At 30.7% G+C, this 20,607-nt stretch overlaps 1 protein-coding gene across 1 annotated transcript; it reads right to left on the bottom strand.

Annotated features, from left to right (window-relative positions):
* Positions 1 to 329: 329 nt before the first annotated feature.
* On the bottom strand, positions 330 to 19,518 carry LOC108913006 (folliculin-interacting protein 1). Its single transcript, XM_018718457.1, has 11 exons — positions 19,442 to 19,518; positions 13,816 to 13,936; positions 13,629 to 13,760; positions 12,449 to 12,602; positions 11,873 to 11,995; positions 11,504 to 11,660; positions 8,629 to 9,069; positions 6,344 to 7,213; positions 5,342 to 5,560; positions 5,154 to 5,289; positions 330 to 655 (listed from the first exon to the last, which is right to left on the bottom strand). The coding sequence occupies exons 1-11, from the start codon at positions 19,504 to 19,506 to the stop codon at positions 449 to 451; spliced, it is 2,625 nt and encodes an 874-aa protein (XP_018573973.1). The 5' UTR covers positions 19,507 to 19,518; the 3' UTR covers positions 330 to 448.
* Between the last annotated feature and the right edge of the window lie 1,089 nt (positions 19,519 to 20,607).

The raw sequence follows: 20,607 nt of genomic DNA, 5'->3' as shown, positions 1-20,607 counted from the left end.
AACATTTTTTAGAACTCAGGCACCTATACCTTTTGATTTTTGATATATCGGCCTGGGGAATTTTAGACGGAACACTCTGTATTTAGTTAATATTTGTGTTAGTAATAAAAATACTGTTGTACCCTTAAATGTGTAGTTAAACGCAAGTCAATTATAAAATACCTAATTCATTCAAACCTTTTAAACTGTCAAACTCAATAAGGGGTAAGTTTTAGAATTGTAGTAATTTTAGAATTAAAATATTAAAGATACAACGCGAGAAGTTTGTGGCACTTAACACACGTTTATTATTCTTATGTTTAATACATTTTTAGTAACTACCTATTGACTATATTCCCACATAATCATATTCATCATTTATAATACTGCTCAACTTAATAAATCTAAATATTTATTAATACAATAAATAGACATAATATAAAAGTTAAATAGTACCCTAGATACAAAATCACGGAAATGAAAGTCCATATTTTTTGGTCACTTGCGGAGAAATTACTGAAGCTACTGACATAAGTAGAGGTATATCATTTATTTCAAAGTGCAAAGTTGCAGTTAATAGATCCATTGTACATATATCTGTGTGCAGGAGAAGTTGACCGAATGCATAGGAACGGATGCATATTTCCAGAAGCCTTTGTTCAATGTGCGTTGCACTCTAGAACAAAATATACAATATATTTTCCTACAATATTACATAATAGGTATACTTATATATATTACGGAAAAGGGTTATAATAAAAATAATTACTATATTTGCATGAATTAAGCGAAAGTAATATCCATTTTATCTGGATTAGATAACAGAAACATTAAAATTACTCAAATACATCATAAAATGTGGTTAAGTAATATATTGTGCTTGTGTCTCAAGATGGGTGAATAACCTTTTTAAAAGACAAACAAATCTATATGGTGTCCCACACTGAATTGTATATAGAGTAACAGGTGAATTGTGACGTTATAATAATTTGATATGTCCAAACTTATCTAAGTCCAAAAGTTGATAGTAACCGAGTCACAGGGTGTCAAAATTAAAATTTAATTTTTTAATTTTTTTAAATAATCTTCGAATTAATTGCTGTATTGAAACGAAATTTGGAATCCATTGTTTTTTTGACACCGTCTCTGGGAATTTTTGTAGTTCACAATTTTTTTTCTACACACTGTATCTTACTTTCTGATACCAAAACATTTAAATATACTTTATCAAATTAGTCCTGCAAATAAAAACAGAAGCAATGAAAAACGCTTTCAAACCTAGTTTATGTCAAACTTGTCATTTAATTAGTGATAGATTTAGATTACTGTTGAGTTGCTGCAGAGTTTTTCATTCATATTAATTTGACACCCTGCATCCCNAGTGCAAAGTTGCAGTTAATAGATCCATTGTACATATATCTGTGTGCAGGAGAAGTTGACCGAATGCATAGGAACGGATGCATATTTCCAGAAGCCTTTGTTCAATGTGCGTTGCACTCTAGAACAAAATATACAATATATTTTCCTACAATATTACATACAGGTATACTTATGGAACGATCCGTGTCAACCGTGCCACCCGCTAGTACAAAAATTGAATCGGTCAAAAAAATCGCACGACGGTTTAAAAAATTTGTTGAGATGAGCGCTTTCGAAAGCCGTGTGGCGCTTTTTAATTTTCAAGATGGCGGTTGCAATATGGCGGCTACTATCCACGAATTTTGGCGACCTCCTGAAAGAAGTGCTACTGAAAAAGGAGCGATGATGACGAAAATTTAGCTATGCAACAAAAAATGTTTGTCTGGTAGAGAGTTATCAAATTCCATGCATGTCCTCTGAATTTTCAAAATGGCGACTTCAAAATGGCGCCGATATCAACGAAATACCAAAATTTTTGGCTTAAACCTGTTGCAATCCACATTTAACGGTGTATGAGCTAGTGTTATTCAACAAAAAACGTTGATACGGAAGTGCTCTATCAAATGTTACGTGCTCCTTACACAAATTTTAAAATGGCGACCTCAAAATGGCGCTTATATCAGCGAAATAGCTCGATTTTGGGTCAAGATCTGCTAATAACGCCATTTAATTGCGGTTAAGCTCATGCTATCTAACTAGAAACGTTCGTAAGCAAGTGCACTACCTAATATTGTGTGCACCTTACAAGTTTTCAAAATGGCGCATTCAAAATGGCGCCTATACCAGCGAATTATTACTGTTTCACTGATATAAGGGCCATTTTGAGGTCGCCATTTTAATATTTGTGCAAGGAGCACGTAACATTTGGTAGAACATTTCCGTATCAACGTTTTGTGTTGAATAACACTAGCTCATACACCGTTAAATGTGGATTGCAACAGGTTTAAGCCAAAAATTTTGGTATTTCGTTGATATCGGCGCCATTTTGAAAATTCAGAGGACACGCATGGAATTTGGTAACTCTCTACCAGACAAACATTTTTTGTTGCATAGCTAAAATTTCGTCATCATCGCTCCTTTTTCAGTAGNTTTATTTCAAAGTGCAAAGTTGCAGTTAATAGATCCATTGTACATATATCTGTGTGCAGGAGAAGTTGACCGAATGCATAGGAACGGATGCATATTTCCAGAAGCCTTTGTTCAATGTGCGTTGCACTCTAGAACAAAATATACAATATATTTTCCTACAATATTACATAATAGGTATACTTATATATATTACGGAAAAGGGTTATAATAAAAATAATTACTATATTTGCATGAATTAAGCGAAAGTAATATCCATTTTATCTGGATTAGATAACAGAAACATTAAAATTACTCAAATACATCATAAAATGTGGTTAAGTAATATATTGTGCTTGTGTCTCAAGATGGGTGAATAACCTTTTTAAAAGACAAACAAATCTATATGGTGTCCCACACTGAATTGTATATAGAGTAACAGGTGAATTGTGACGTTATAATAATTTGATATGTCCAAACTTATCTAAGTCCAAAAGTTGATAGTAACCGAGTCACAGGGTGTCAAAATTAAAATTTAATTTTTTAATTTTTTTAAATAATCTTCGAATTAATTGCTGTATTGAAACGAAATTTGGAATCCATTGTTTTTTTGACACCGTCTCTGGGAATTTTTGTAGTTCACAATTTTTTTTCTACACACTGTATCTTACTTTCTGATACCAAAACATTTAAATATACTTTATCAAATTAGTCCTGCAAATAAAAACAGAAGCAATGAAAAACGCTTTCAAACCTAGTTTATGTCAAACTTGTCATTTAATTAGTGATAGATTTAGATTACTGTTGAGTTGCTGCAGAATTTTTCATTCATATTAATTTGACACCCTGCATCCCGGTTACTATCAACTTTTGGAATGAGGTAAGTGTGGCCAGATCACATTATTATGACGTCACAAATTGCCTATTACTCTATGTATAATTTATTATGGGACATCCTGTATATTGTTAATTCTGTAGGTACTTCAAAAAAATGTTACACAGTTAAAATGTTAATTTCAAAATTAAATATAATTATAAAAATTATATAAAGTTTTTTATTCTTGTCAACTTTTCTTAATAGCCTTCTTTCTTTATATCTTAATATCTTTCTTAATATCTTAATGTTGTATCTATGTATCTGCTATAGAAACGTTATGTATATGAATGTTATGTTCACATTAAATATTCTGATATCTAGTTAAAAACATTGAAATACCTTCAGTAGAATAAAAGGGACAGTAAATCTCTCATTTCTGTAAGATTCAATGAAATTAATAAAATACACAGTTGTGGTGTATTAAATGTTCTATATTTTAGTTTGTAAAAATAATGAAAGTGATTAAAATCCTCCATAATTTACTGAAGTTAAATAAAGTGTTAAGTTGTTTTGTAGAAAAAAAGAGATTTATAAATATGTATATGCTAGTCTACATTTTATCCACCATACTTGAGAGTAGCGAGATATGATCTGCATGAACTATAGATGTAAATGGCTGTTAAATGTTTAAAATCTTTATCTTAATATCTTACAGGGTGACAATTAGAATACATTACAATAACGAATAGGTTATAAGGTTGTAGGAAAGACTTTTATCGTGTCTCTTTGTTATCATAAAATATAAATATTCATTTTTTTATACGCTGTTTCCAAAAAAATAAACATAATAATACTAATATAACCACATAACTTAAGTACAGTCAACGGGGGTGATGTTGGACGAATTTTTCGATTATTTTACTCTATTTCTGGGTCTGATAGGTAAAAAAATCTGAAAAAGGTGTGTTGTATTGTGTGGTATAATTAAAATTTGTATTTTGCTTTTAGTTTTTTATGTATTTTTGGACAACGGTTGTCCAACTTCACCCGGCATAAAGGGGTGAAGTTGGACATAGCTTTAAATCAATGGAAATCTAGTTACTGAACGGTCTATTGCCCGAGTTGGACATAAAAATTGTTTTTTAAAAAGGAACTCTTTCAGTTTCACTCTAAAATAAATTTATAGAGTTTGAAAAATGTGTATTAAACCTTTATTAAAACTACCATTAACAAAATTTAAATTTCTTATAAAAATATAACAAAAAATATTTAACATTATTTAAAAACTTATTTAAAACTATTATAATTCCTTTAACGTGGTTGTGAAGTGTTCATTTTCGAACACTTCACAAACACTTAAAATCTTATTTTTCACTTCTTTTACTGCCATTTCCAAATTTCTGGTGGGGTAAATACAATTCGGCTTTATGCCAAGCGGTTTTCGATAAATAACTAACCCTGGAATAACACAACAGTGTAAAAAATTCTCCCACTCCACTTTTTTTACAAAAATATAATTGAAAATTTCCATGATTAATACTCATACAATAGTGTAACTCCTCAGACAAAAAGGTTGATATTCCGCCAGCCACATCGTAGCTACAGTAGTTATAAGAACAAGTTTATGAAAATGTAAAAATTTCATACAATACTGTCGTAAATTACAGACTCACTTACCTCCGTCCTTCATACCCACACCGCGTTCCAAGAGAAACAGAACATGTTGTTTCACGATTTCTGCAGCCAAATCAGTTAAACGTTCACCCCCCACCTACCGGGTAGGGATTTTTTTTAACACTACCGTTGGTCCACCTTCACCCCTACTGTCCAACATCACCCCGGTTGACGGTACGTACAATAATGTTCTACTTACATATTTCTTGCAAAAATTCAAATTCCACATTTGCAGCAAAACTTCTAACATATTAGCAACTAGTGATGATATATCTAATTTCATCCCTATTGATTTTCGGTTAATACTAGCGCGACTGGAGATAACTTCGACATCCCTGAAATATAATTTATTAACAGATATAACTATTCAGAGAAGCTTTCTCTTACCATTTATCTACATTACCAACAACTGCTACAGATTCGTCTACAAATCCATCAAAAAAGTAAATCTGCCTTGTTAAATAAAGATCTCTTTTTAATTTTAATATCCAATCCTCTTGAAATACACTTGCCCCTTGCACTGCCATGTCTGGGACATATTTTCCAATTGTATCACTTTTTAAAGAGGAAGCATATGCTGTTTTAAATATGTTATTTAATTTAGATCTGGAAAACGAGTGTGCAATCAAAATAAATCTAATTTAAAGGTAAATTAGAATGAAAAATACAGGACACTCAAGTAGGTATATAGAATTGCTACAGATTTTTGAGACCAAAACAAAAAACTTCTTTAAAATTACCTCCATCCAAAGTATTCAAAATTACTTGATTTAGCTGCAAGAGAGCTTTAAGCTTTAGATGCAAAAGGGCTTTAGCTTAGCAAAAATATCGTTCTTTCCAAATAACTTTCAATATGGTGGCAGCATTGTGATTGGCTTCGTTACTTAATAGTGAAATTGTCGAATTACTCAAATATCAGATGTGATATGTGATATCTCCACTTATAGGCAAAACTAAGTTTTTGTCGCTACGCAGAGAGTAACTAAATTGTTCCGCTAAATTTTAATGGCATATTCTAATGTAACAATTTAACAAAAAAAAATATTACATGTAATCAGCTATTGTATATATTAATTTCGGGACTGGTAATGTTTAATTAAGAATTCTAAATCGTGAACGAGGAAACCAGCCCATTAATTGACAACTGCCAGTCTACAAACCAAATGTCAAAAAGTAGTTCCAGTACATAAATTTTCAATTAAATTGTACAAGACGTTTGAAGGTTATTTGCATAAAACTAATTCTACAGACATACCAACTTCGATATCCTTTAAGACTAAACTAAGCAGTTGTGGTTAGAGGTAAGTTTAGGTAAATCGTCTTATTTTAACCCCATGTACACGTAATCTTAGGACATTATGTATATATGTGCATATTTGGTACACTTACCTTGGCAGGGGAAAAGAAATAATTTTCATTTTCGATAATTTATGAAACTTTCTTTGTTTTCTGTTACAATGCAATACTTGCTTATTTTTTTCTTTAAAGTAATCACAATTATTATCCAAATCTAATACTTCTTCTTCCTCTAGAGATTTACTATTGGAATGTTCATTATTAAATATATTAATCGTTCCCAAATGCTTTTGTTTTATAGGTTCACATAAATAATGAAGAACTGAACTGGAATGTTGAGTAAAGGGATTCAGCTTCTTAGATGAATCCAAAGTAGTGGCGTCGTTGTCGCTTTCAGAAGCTTCAGTCGAAGAATTTGTAAGGCACGGTTTTAAATTGATAAGTTCTTCATTTTCTCCTAAAAGAAATGTTACTTTTGTTGAGGGGGATAAATAATTTTCTTCATACTCCTCATACTTTGATAATTCTGAGAGATTAGACATACACACTTTTGACTTGTGTAATGTTGATTTCATTTGATAAGTTGGAACAAATGACTCTTCGGAAGGTTTTGTTAAACAATTTCCAGAACATTTGTAATTTAAGCAAATTGTATCAGCGGTTTCATTGTCCTTACTCACGTTAATTCTTTCAAGACAGTTATGTAGAACTGTAGAACATCTAACGAAGTAATGTACGAAATGAAGTACTTTCGAAATTATATCGTTTTGATTTGATCCACTTATGATAGTTTGCGCGGATTTTATAGGCCATCCATGTGCCCCGTATAACTCAGTTAGTTGTCTCCATAAACTATTATAACTTGTAACTATATGATCTTTATTTGGGGGTGACAAGGAGAAACAAGTGGTTATCCATCCCAAGTGATAAGTTAATGTAGCTGTTATTATAGTACTTAAAAAGCTGGAAAACAAAATCATTATAAATACTGATGAATTTAAATATAGAATATATTTAAATTTTTAAAGATATAAAGAGCAATTTGGGTTTTAATTAATTTTTAACTGAGCAGTGTCAATTGAACCTTTCATTTCATAAAAATCATATACAGAATGTAACTTAAATGATTTTAAATATGTAAGGTTGGTCAATTTTAAGAAAAAAATTAATTTGAATCACTCAAGTGTCTTATGTCTGGTGATTTTTCTGATGAATGATCTTAGCTATTTACTAGATATTTGGGATTCAATGTTGGACGGGGCATGTAGCCTGATGCGGAGTAGTTGTTATCCACAATAAGAAACAAGCTTCTGAACTTATGGTAAGAATCAATACTCTCAATCTCATAAATCATGTGATTTTAAAATGAATATTGAAGTGAACAGGCACATATTTTTTAGTTAGTACCTATTAATTAAATTTTTGTAAGTATAATGCACTCAATATTTACATACTGGGATCAAATATTCCCTTACCATGAATATATAATCGGTTAAATTATAAGTTTTGAAAAAATCACTACTATTATTTTGAAAAGAGAAGTTACTGAAAATGGTCTATTTTTTAAATATTAAATAACTCTGGAACTTTGAGGAAATAATTTTTCAGAACATGTTGGCATGTAGGTATTCCAACTTAAAATAGATTGAATTACCTGAAATATTCTCCACTTTGCTAATTTAATCAATTTCTTTCTAGAAATAAAAGCGTTACACTTGTAAGGAAATAGAAAATAGTAACCCTGTACAATTCTGATAGGAGCTGAAGATATAAATTGCTTATTATTTGGAATTGATAAAAAACAGTCGGCAAGGATTATGATTCTCATAAAATTACTTAGTGGTCTCACATAAAACGTAAATGTATTGCATTTAGCTATTAGTATTAGATTTTAAATACTCAATTTGTTTTGTTATTATTATTGTTTATTAAGCTCCAATATTTTCTACTTATTAACGCAAACAGTATTATTTTAATATTGCACTCAAAAATTTACTACAGCATCAAGGAAGTACTTATTCTAAAAAAAATATTTGAAGCAGAAGTAAACATAGTACAGAAAACTCAGAATTAATAATTATTTCCAATATTTTTTGCTGATTTTTACTCATAAAACGTTTGTGATTATGTGCAAGGGAATAAAATTTGTTGTTATGTATTACCATTGTATAAGTAAATACCATTGTATAAGTTATTTACTTATACAATGGTATTACTTAATGAAAAAATTTACAAAACATTTCTTTAACCTTTTGGGTATAATGAGGATGATTGTTAAGATCATTGTTTAGTCAGACAATATTTAATATTAAGTAGGCTAATAACCGGTGTGTAAAAATAGCATTATATAACATTTCTTTTCTTTATAAGTTACTTACAAATTTGTTTCCCTATTTTCTACTGTTTTTAGTAGTTCACAGAATTCATCAAAATAATCTTCTGCCTCATTACAAATTGATACAGCTACTACTTTACGTTGTGGAATATATTTTTTCGGAAAGACTGTGCTGTTTAACAATGAAAATTTTTGATGATTTATCTTGAACATTAAAGAAGCTATTTTTAACTTGAGTGGATCATCGTGTATTTCTTCGGAATACCTATTCAACTTATTAGACATTGTATTATTCATTTCATAACTGTTACATTTTTGTAAGTCCGGAAACATGCGTGCCAGCCACTGTGTTGACTTGTGAAAAATTTCGATCATCGTAGAGAGCAGGATTGAAGGTTTGTTAAAGACAGTTTCCATATTTTGCCTCATACGGAATACAACAGATTCAATAAAAGCTATATGTTTCATATAACACTTAAAATATCTGAAAATAAATATAAAACATATTTTAATGTCACTATAAAAAAGGGGAACAAACTAAACAACATTTTTGTAACAACAGGCTGACGAAATAAACCAGAAACTGGACTCTATCGAACGTTTTTAAGGCAATGACTCCGAATCCAACCTCAGAATTGCTCTATCATGTGAGGTTTTCCAGATATACTAACGTAAAAGTTGGAAAAAGCCGTTTTCGCTATATTAGAAGTTATGTTAATTGTCTTCACAAATGGCAGCTAAAAGTATTACTTTTCCTTTTCAAAATCCATTTTGAATCGTTCAAATATATTCTTTCCTCTTCGAGAAATTTTCTGTTTAAATTGTTCTGTGTATTCGTTGATATTCGGAGATTGAGTAGCGTCAGGTGAAGATTAAAAAAAGAGCGAAGAATCAAATTAGAGACACCTAAATTCTCATTAGTTCTTTAAGTTTTCGGGGCCGCTCATTACGATTACAAAATTCAAAATGGCGGATCCAAGATGTCGGATCAAATTTAAAAAATTTTGGAATTTAGAAATGTAAATAATTTTGTCGAATACTACACGAAATTTCTAAAAGAAATCATGAACAGAAATATCATTTAATGCAATGAAAATAATGAAATTATCAAACTACGATCATGATGGGTGAGGTGATTATATAACCACACAAACGATTTCTCGGAGGGGAAAAGGCGAATTTTGTGGGAAAAAATTAGTACATAACATAACCTGAAGTATTCCGGAAAATTGTGTTTTTCACAATTTTAGATTAGGATATTGTCGTATTACTAATCCCGAGTTTCGATAATTCTCTACACTTTCCATTCCGGACAACGAAATTGGAAAAAATCGCCTCAAACCAAATCCGTAGTAGCCAGAGTCAAGAACGAGGTCCCAAAGGACCTACAGCCCCAACGCGGCGATGCAGAGGGCGTAGTGAGAAAATTGGAAATTTCACCTATCTTTCCAAAATTCCGTCTTCGCGCTCTAAACCGCTCCAAGCAGCTACAAAACGCCCTATTGATGATAGTCGAAGTTGACGAGGACCGATGCCGTCAACAGCTTCTTTTAGAACGTCGTGGCGCGGCGTGGGAATTAGACGTTTTTACCAATCTTTCCAAAATTCCCGCCGTCATGTCATGCCCAAAAACCACTTTATGCAGTCAAAACCGCTCCAACGTAGCAGCTCACATCCCCAACAGCGAAATTTGAGGGCCGTGGAGCCAATTTAATTCCGAATTTCGGAGATAAAAAAATTTCCCGGATACAACGAAGTTCGGACTCAAAGAGGTGAACATCGAGTATACCATTAATCTAGTTAACCAAGATGTCACGATCTAGAGCTGTAGAAATTAACACGCGATTGTCAGCCAGGGTTCAGGAAACCGTACCAAAACAGAGCCCACATAGAGAAGCGCATACAGAAGTTATATGTCAACCCAGGAAATCGGCAGATATACAGATCACTTTAAATACAGAAACTGCAGGAATAGATTAATTGATAAAAAATAAGTAGAGTTTGCTCTATAAACTTTTTTCGGGGGGGGGGGGGCGTGGTATTCGAGATACAGGGTGTTAAAGTTTTCAACAAAAATTATATTTTCTGTTATATTTTCACATTGCACTGAACGATTTGAATGAAATTTACTACATCGTTTTCACTTAGTTAGACTCTTTATTAAATGTAATATTAACCTCTTATTAATGAAAAATGTTTCTTGATGTATTTTTAATAGTGGCAGCTGCCTGAGAAAATGGGGTGTCAACTCCAGTAGCACGCCACTGGTTAAAGCGACGCGATTAATAATACATTGAACAAAAGGCCTGATTAAGTGAATACGCTGTTGTAAATTGCATTCAATTCCATCAGCGCATTATGCAGATATGGCAGAAAATATATATATTTTTGTAAACTTTAACATCCTGTATTCGAATACCGAGTCCCGCAGGAAAAAAGTTTATAGAACAAATTCTACTTATTTTTCGGTAATGAATCTAGTTCTGTAGTTTCTGTATCTAAAGTGAAATCTCCCTGTATAATCAGGGATGGATTTTATATACAGCTTTCTATAATGTATATCTATTTGTTAATTGTCAAACTTATTGTAATACGCTCAAAGATCAACAATAAAACAAAACTATAAAATTCTATATTTGAGATAGCCACACACGAGCTTAAAGCTTAAAGCAATATCATTAAATCTTGATACGATGAAGCAATTCTGAGGTCGAATTCGGATTGATGTGCTATGAAAATCTTTAAGGAATTATAGTGTGGCTTTTGGTTTGGAAGGTGAGTCACATTTCGTCGACCTGTATAATTAAAAAAAAATAAAGAGCATTTCGAGTAATATGGCTTAAATATCCGTTAATATGCATTCAAGTTAATAACATCTGTTTAACGAAGAATAACTTATTTTAATAGGTACTACTTACTCATCGTTATCACTAGCAATTGCTAAAATTATCACAAGTCCTAATGTAGGTGAAGTCTTGGTAGGGCAATTTTCACCGGAATAAAGATCCAATTCACTTAAAGATTTATTGGTATCAGAACTAAGTATTCTACTTTGACTGCGATTTAACGAAACTCCTGAAAACAAATATACGTTAGTTAAATAGACATAAAAACAAAAAATATCATAACACTTGTGTTTATCTCTAATTTATATTTAGAATCAAATATTTTAAATAGATTTTAATAAAAATTGTTTTAATTTTCATTACACAAAACCGTTGCCATGATGTTTATTAATATTATGATATAGGACATCTTTCTAAATAGAAAATACGTACTACACTCACCGCTGTTGAAGTTGCTTCTGTTCGAAATTACGAAACTGCTAAAAGACTGTTCCGCATATCCTGAATCAAAGGTATTCGTTGATAAGTTTGGAATATTAAACTGATCATGAAAAAGTTGTTGGTCTGAAAAAAAAACATGAATATATTAGGTAATTCTAATTAATTACTTGTAAAATATTTTATTGCAGATGAAGAAAATAAAGAAAACTGTAAAAATGCTTTTTCTTCTCTTTCTTTAAGTTAATTTTAATGTTCACAATAAACCTACCTTTTCAAAATTAAACCTTTAAATAAATACTCGGTATAGTGTGCTTCTCTTAAGGATATTTCTATAAAATGTTTATTTATTGACAGAGTAACTGATTTTTGTTCTGTTACATAGACAAGTATTGCGAACTCATTTTGTGAAATAAAGGTACGGCATATAACAATTATTATTTTGGGATAAAAAGTGTAAAGAAATGTACTTTTACTTTTTTATTTTTAAGAATAAAAGTACATTAAAGACAATTTTTCAGTTGACTAATCCTTAAGTGAAACAATTAGCACTTGATAATTATTACTGTATTTATTTACCTAGTTGTCTTCCTAATTCAAAAGAAAGTATACTATTTTGTGAAGTTGCATCATCTGGTGCGGTTGCTAAATAAAATAAATTATTCACGGTAGGTGACAAATGTGGATCCAAAGCACAAAATTCTATTCTCTTGGAACCGGGAAAAGGAAAGACCTGAAGAATAATTTACATTGGTTAATTATAATTTATATATACATTTTAGATTCTTAGGTAGATTTAAAAAAATGTATGTTTAGTTTTTAGTCTTTTCTTACCTACGCCTTGATACAAAAAATGTACTAATGCAATGATTGTTAATTTTACGGTTTAATAATCGTGCGATTACGATTAATATAAACATGCTAGATATTTGAATATCTAATTTGTACTAAAGAATATACAAAAATAAAGAATATTTATAATAAAAGTAAAATGATCGACCAAAGTCGCTGCCTTGAAAGGTTGTACGACGTAGATTTAAACTTTTTTTAAATATTCCATACAATTTTAACATCCTTGTTAATTTAATACTTAAAATAAATATCTACAAAAAACACTCTATTCTTTTATTATTTAGGCAACACAAATATTTATTCTCTATTGTATGAAAATAAAAGTAAATCATTAATTAAAAATAAAAAAATATATATTCACAAATGGTGACCAAAAATGACACCTCGTATTCTTTGGTGAATTTTAAGGGGAGTCTTTCCCATAAAGTTTTTATCTAGAACGCCTCGTTAAAAAGATAAGAGGGTGTTAAACTTCAAAGAATATTTTTAATTTTTTTAAATAATTTAAAAACTAGTAAGTGAAATAATTTGAAATTGGGCACGTGTATATATGTAACATTGTCCAAAATCTGAGGGTATCGGTGGCATATTTTTCTAAATAAAAATAGTACTCCACTGCTTTAGGCTAACAACCATGATATTTTCGGATTTTTCTACAAATTACTACTCTCTTGTTTTTCGAAAAAAAGCCTGATTTTCGAGTAAAACTTAAAAAACCAACTGAGAATGACGATATTAACTTTTTTCTCAAAATAATTGTTATGATGTATCAAGTAGATTCCAGATTCTGCTAAATTTTCAAACAAGTTTCTTATGCATTATATTGCAAAACTATAACCTCATTAGATAATATGAAATCCATTTTGATACATACCTGCAAAAATGTGGTCATTTCCCCACAACATACCTGTGTAAACATTATACGGTTTGGCGAAGACAATTTATGTATTCGAAAATAGGTCTCGTGGCATCTTAAACTCACTGAACCAAATACCATCTCAGTAAGTTTCTGAAAATTTATTGAGGAAGTTACCTGCTGCTTTAAAAAGAAAAGATTATAGTTTGCGATTAAAACCTTAGTTTGCTATACTTACATTGACATCTGATATTTCGTGAGATAAATAGTCTATTGCTGAAGAGTCAAATATTAATGTTCGTCCCTTAAATCCAAATTCTTTAAATAATAACACTCGTACATTATTTTCGTCCAGGTTACTGAAACAAATACTTTATAAAACTAACTAGCTTCACTTGTTTTATCCTCTATAACGGTAGAATACTTGGTGTAGTTAGAAGTGAAAGGATCGATTACATTTTTTGTCTTTATAGTTAAGTCAGTCTACGAAAACAAAAGCTTATAAGAGGCATTCATACATTCTTGTTTTTATTTTTAAATAAAAATTATTTAACCAATTACAAATATGTTTATTTTTATTCATAATGAACATTAACTTATTTTTCTACATAGTCACGACTCAAAACGAATTTTTCGTTACGTGGGAAGACTCCCTCTTCATTATGCATCTGTTTTAATTAGTCATTGTAAATGTAAAGTGTTTTCCATTAAAAAATGCTTAAGATTTTTAAACATGTAAAATAAATCGCTGAAACCGAATATGACCATAAAAATGATTTCAATTGCCCGTTTTCCCTGTAGCACCCCCTTACCCTACTACTTTAAATTTTCGTACAAAATTAAGATGTATGCGTATTTCCCTGTTTTTGGGGACGCTGAAACCGAAAATGAATTCAAAAAATGAATTTAACCCCTCTCTTATCCGCTAGCACCCCTTACCACTCCCTGAAGGGGGTTGAATTTTAAACTTTTGTACAAAATTAAGATGTATGTTTATTTTTTTTTGGGACGCTAAAACCGAATTATGATTTCTGTCCTAATCATAACCGTGTTTATTTTGCCTTTTGATATTTTGAACTTCACACCTTATTTTAGACAAGATATTTTAAGAGAGTTCGGTAACATAGAAAGGGGTAAATGCCGAATCGTGAGAGGCAAGGGGACTCTCGTCAATCTAGCACCCCGAATCGTGAGAGACAAGGGGACTCACTTTAATCAAGCACCCCGAACCGTGAGAGGCAAGGGGACTCACGTTAATCACGCACCCCGAATCGTGAGAGACAAGGGGACTCACTTTAATCAAGCACCCCGAACCGTGAGAGTCAAGGGAATAGAAACCTACCACGTCCACGCCGTTGTTCCTGGGTTGCGCTAAGAGTAGAACCAAATCATAAATACATCCAAGTGCTGATATTTCTGATCGGTGAAGTATTGATGTTTACAACATAGGAACTGGAGGTACTCTTAAACTTGTCTAATTAACGGGCAATTGACTTTGGATCGTTGGAATTTTGAGCGTTGAACCCATGAAAACTTTGGTTCTCCTCTTTTTTTCCGAAAACGTTAGCGCAATTTACCGAGAGCCAACTTCCATATGAATCCTGCTGGTTCTTTTAAATGATTGTAAGGGAGTGTAAGGGGGTAATCGAGTGAGTGGATATCATTTTTTGTAGTTATTTTCGGTTTCAGCGTCCTAAAAAATATAGAAATATGCATAAATATTAATTTTGTACGAAAATTTAAAATTTAATAACTTCAGGGGGTGGTAAGGGGGTGCTAACGGGAAAACGGGCAATTAAAATCATTTTTTTATGGTCATATTCGATTTCAGCGACCCCAAAAACCTAAGAATAGTGGGGTCTACCCTCTGGTTCATGATTTTTTTTGTATGCCTGTGTAATTATTAAGTGCTAAATCCATACTGTATACCAGATGGTCCATACCTGAAACATTTCTTGAGCCTTCATCGCAACATGCGGGAATGGTATTGGTACTACAAAACCACAGACAGCGGTTCTCGATGTTTAAAATGGCACGTAGAAGCGTTTATAACTATCTACAATAATTATTATTGTTTTCACCTGCAGTGCCATTCTGTAAAAATGTCTTAAAACTGGGATATAAACTTAACCCGTCTGTTTTAGACTTTTATATTATAGACTATTCAATCTTATTCTAACAATAATTGATCAAAATCATCTGTAATTTTATCATGGTTTTGACAGGAGCATGGAAATGGTTATTTCTAATAAATGTATTTAATTTGGTTCAAAACATTATATTGTATTATTATTTGTTTAAAACATTAACTGAGAATCTTTAGTCTCTCTAATCGTCTTAGATTTTAGTTTAAAGAATATCTACATTTTTAGACTTATCACCAGCTGTGACTCCTTACAGAATACGAATTTTTCCAATTCATATGCAGTTAACAGCAGGGTAAACTTATGTCTAATTTCTAAAAATTTAGCCGCCAAGAGTTGCAGGATACTCAAGTTCACCCAAAGGATGGACATCTTTCTTATTCCGGATTTCACTTACAGCGGAGTAATTTCCAACATGGCGAGAGTCTATAAAATGCGACTAGGTGTTACACATTGTGGCAATCATTCTGCACTCTGCAATAAGATAAAAGAGATTCATGCTTTGGCTGCTGGAGACCCTACTGTTTTAACTAAGAATGAAAAGGTTAGTCTGTCATTGGAAACATAAAAGGCTGCAAAATGGATATTATTAGATATACCTATTTCTAAAAACGTTAAGTGAAAAAAAATTTGATCGGAGTCAATTTAATGGGTGAAGGAAATAATATTGACCTTGTTTCTCTCCACTGAATTCAATGAACTTGCTACAAGCTCTAGATGTTGGGTTTTTTGTTCCTTTCAAGAAAGGAGACGTATTTTAACGTAATGGAAACAAAAAAAATAAAGTTGTGTTTCCAAAGTTGGAATTCCTGCGAATGTTAAAAAAACTTTTTGACTACTTACCTAGGCGTAAATGTTGCAATAACATCACATTATTTGAATGATTTGAATCGATCAACACAAATCCCATCTTAATCTGTCACAGATAATGTTTAATATGATTTGAATGAAGATGACTAGCTAAAGGCTTAATAATAATGGACGGATTCAGTTATGTAAGCGCTAAGCTAAGCTATAAAATTATAGGTATGTAACGCTAGGACAATTGGCTAACATAGCAATTGCCATTTTTTCTAGTCAATACTCTAAATGAATAAAAATTTGTCTAGAAAAAATTGCAACTGCTAAATTAGCCGTTTGTGCATGTCTACGTTTAATTTCAATGCATTAAAAAAAGAAAGAAACACTATATTACGATATCTGCTTAAATTAATTAAATTAAAATCGTGTGTCAGAAATAGAGAAAAATGGATTCTTTAGATTTTTAAGCAAATTAATTACTTGAAATTTCGCTATGTTGTAGAGGACATTTTAAAGGGATAAAAAGCATCCCTAAAGTTTATCCCTAAAACAGTTTTTTCAAGAAATCTCTGTTCCTGTACAATTTTTTTTAAACCAATTCAAGTTTGTTTATTATTATCGGTCGCTGATATTATGTACAGGGTGATTCACTATATAATGACCGCTCCATTAACTTTTTTGTTTTAAGAGTTATAAAAAATGTGAAATACAAAAGTTGCACGATTTTTTATGAAGTTTTCGAAAATGATGGTAGATAAACAAATGAAGTCCAAACAAAATGGCCGCGGATGCTAACTTTGTTAATTTAAATGGACCCCTGTATATTTTTACATATTTAGATAGAACGTTCCCTGTCGAGCATAGTCATATAGAGTTTGTGAGGTCCATCGCTAACAATAAGCGAGATAATATTAAAAAACGAAAAGAAGGTTTTTTTTAGAGTAGTTTACCCTCCTGAAATGTGCTTTTGTGAAAAACGCTGAATCAAGTTAACTTTAGAATTTGATTTCCTTTAGAATAAAGTTATTTTTGTAAATATTTGCAATTTTTGCAAAGAAAAAGAATAATTTTTACCCTTATTAAAGATAAGGGATGCAACTCATGGAGTTCGAAATACTGTACATAATATTGGCGACCGATAATAAACATTGATTTAAAAAAAAATTGGTACAGGATCAGATTTCTTTAGAAAACTGTTTTTGATGGTAAACTTTAGGGGTGCTTTTACTCCTTTAAAACGTTTTTCGGCAGAAAAGAAAATATACGTGTCGCATATTTTTTTGTCCTCTACACGAGCGAAGTTGCATTGAAATCGGTACACTTTGGGTGCCTTCCTTGTGAGAAGTACTTACTATGCAACCAACTCTGCGTATGAGTGATAATTAAGGAATATCTGCTAGATGTACGTACAGGTACAGTTAGCCTTTGTATATGTTTTATATAATAATTTTACCTATATTTTACTCCTTTCATGTCTTTTCAATAGAACCTTTCAAAACTTTCTGGAAATACTAAACCAAACAAAAATGTTTTCATCCATTTTCACGTTTCCAAATAGAATTTTTTAGAATCTTCGCAGATTTAATAAAAAATTTTTAATTAAAATTTTTGGTTACTTTATTGGTCTTCACGATTATGCAACTTCGGGTGTTTTTTTTTCTAATAATCAAAATCCCACTACGACGATTACAAAATATGTATATTAAACTTTAAATCGTCGGTATTATATATACTTTGTCCATTTTTAACTGATAAAATAAAAAAATTACATCTTTTGTTTTTTTCCAGAAAATAATTATTTATTATTTGTCCCAATTTAACCATTTTTAACTCTTTCCACATTCAATTTGGAATATTCTGTATACGTAATACGGAACCTTCATAAATGGTTACAAACCACGTGAACGTTTGGAACAGTAATTTTATTTCCTTTATGTTAGCAATTAAATTTTGCTAAAATTAAAAATTACTAAAACAATAAGATCAAAATTACATTAAAATTAAAATACAACATTCTGTTTCATCGACTTTTTCACAAGACTTTATTCAACTAATCAGCTATCGTATTATCCCGAGCGTAGACGTAACGGATTGTCATTGTTCATTGTAAACGAAATCATATAATTAATATTGGTGACATCAAGATTAAGGGATTTTTATTTGACAGTACCAGTCGTGCAATGTTGGTTGCCTAAGCTCGGCGGCCACGTGGACTGCAATTATTTATGAAGGCTCTGCAAAATGATTTTATATTCCGTCTGTTCTATGTGGAAATCTTCACTTATACATATATTTTATATAAAACTGCATTAAAATTTTTTGTGTATCGAAATTTTTTAAATTAATTTGAATATCAATGGCATTTTTAAGCTTTTAATTTTATATTAATTTATGACGATAAACCTGGCAGTTATTTCCCTGTTTTACTCTTAAAGATTTAAAATATTTATTAATGTATTTGTTAAAGATTTATAAGGATTAAAAAGATAAAAAGCATTTAAATTATGCTAGGAATATTCTGACGTTATAACATCTATTTTGAAAACAGTCTTGTTGATTAATAATAAAAAGCAGCTCTCTAATTATTTGGTATACGTGACTATTTATCATATATTCGTACAAAAAAAAATGAGGGTGGTTGATAATCAGTACTCTTCAGTTTTTAACATTTAGCAGCATTTGAAAGGATAATACTATTAACAAAAAATATAGACCCCTACTCATTTTTAAAAAATATATAAACATAATAACGTTTATATTGACATGAGATGTTAATTATAAGTTATCTTACGTAGACAGCAATATGTATAGTAGAATTATTTGTATACATATTTTTTATACTATAATATTTTTTAAACGTTTCTACCAGTATTTCGAGTTTTACCCATAAACAGTAAATATATTTTGTTTTTATCTTACCTTATATTGAAATTAACTTTTCTTTCACTTTCATTCGTTTTCACACGATTACAAAGAAATGCCATTTTTCGCGTAAAATTGAGAAATCACCAAGTAAAAAAACAAATACAGAATCACGTGCACTCAAGTCACATGCAACAGTACATCACTTTTAGTTTGACTATATATAAGTTTCAATAAATTTTATTTTGGTACACAACTAGATAGGGGTGTGTTTACTAGGTAAATGATTTTTAAAAAATACATTTTGTGTACAAATTTCCTTTGATTTCATTTCAGTTAAGTAATATGTAAATGTAATTAAATTGTACAGGAATAGAACTATGGAACCTATGACAACACCGTACGCTGTGATTAAAATAGATTCGGATTTTCAACACGAAACTGTATACTAAAATAAAAATTGTTTTAGGAATTGACGTTAGAAGTTATTGAAGTAAGCGATACTTTAATCATTCATTTTCATAGAAATTTTACAGGTAAAAATTTATTTAGAACTGTGAAAAATTTGGATACATATTTCCCTATAATACATTTTCAGTTTAATCCGTTGACTCCTAAATAGTTCGAAAACCGGTAACCTAAAAGTCCTTGTCATTTTAAGTAGGTATTTTGACTTAATTTTAAAAAATCTCCCATTATTAAAGAACGTGTAATATTTTAATATTTTTTAACCCTCAGTTGATGACTTTTAAATAAAAATTTAAAAAATACATTTTGACAGCATTTATATTTTATGTAAGAGAGCATATTAATAATTTATACCTTCTAAGAATGAAATATGTTATCACACCTAAATCATTTGTTCTAATTCTTTAAACCGCTTCAATTGTCTGTTGTGATCCGTAGAATATAAATTATAATAGTTATACATATGTAGTCATCTACGATGTTCCAAAATTTCAGAGATTTTTACGAAGCCGACGCTCACCAATGGGTTTCGCAAACTATAAGGTTCGCAAATTTTATACTGATTCCGGATCTGTAAACAAATCGTGCTAACTGACCCCGCTTTTAAGATATTCTAAAAAAAAAATGGTGATTTTTGCTGTTTTAGGGAAGTAGGTAGTTCTTGTTTGGATAATTTCTAAATATTTACCCTTTTTATAGAAATGAGAAAATACCAACACTTTTTTTTTCTCTGCGGTATCCATAGAGTATTTTAA

This window comes from Anoplophora glabripennis, unplaced genomic scaffold, assembly GCF_000390285.2.
Source record: "Anoplophora glabripennis isolate ALB-LARVAE unplaced genomic scaffold, Agla_2.0 scaffold808, whole genome shotgun sequence".
Classification (NCBI taxonomy): Eukaryota; Metazoa; Arthropoda; class Insecta; order Coleoptera; family Cerambycidae; genus Anoplophora; species Anoplophora glabripennis.
The sequence above is the reverse complement of the archived record's forward strand: the minus strand, read 5'-3'. Positions and strand labels throughout refer to the sequence as shown.

Excerpts from the sequence above, each read along its gene's own strand:
- LOC108913006 (XM_018718457.1), bottom strand. The coding sequence starts at position 19,506 with ATGGCATTTCTTTGTAATCGTGTGAAAACGAATGAAAGTGAAAGAAAA. Across the intron at positions 9,070-11,503 it reads ATTGCTAGTGATAACGATGA|ATATTTTAAGTGTTATATGA; the intron begins GTAAGTAGTACC and ends ATTTATTTTCAG. Across the intron at positions 7,214-8,628 it reads GAAAATAGGGAAACAAATTT|CTTTTTAAGTACTATAATAA; the intron begins GTAAGTAACTTA and ends TTTGTTTTCCAG.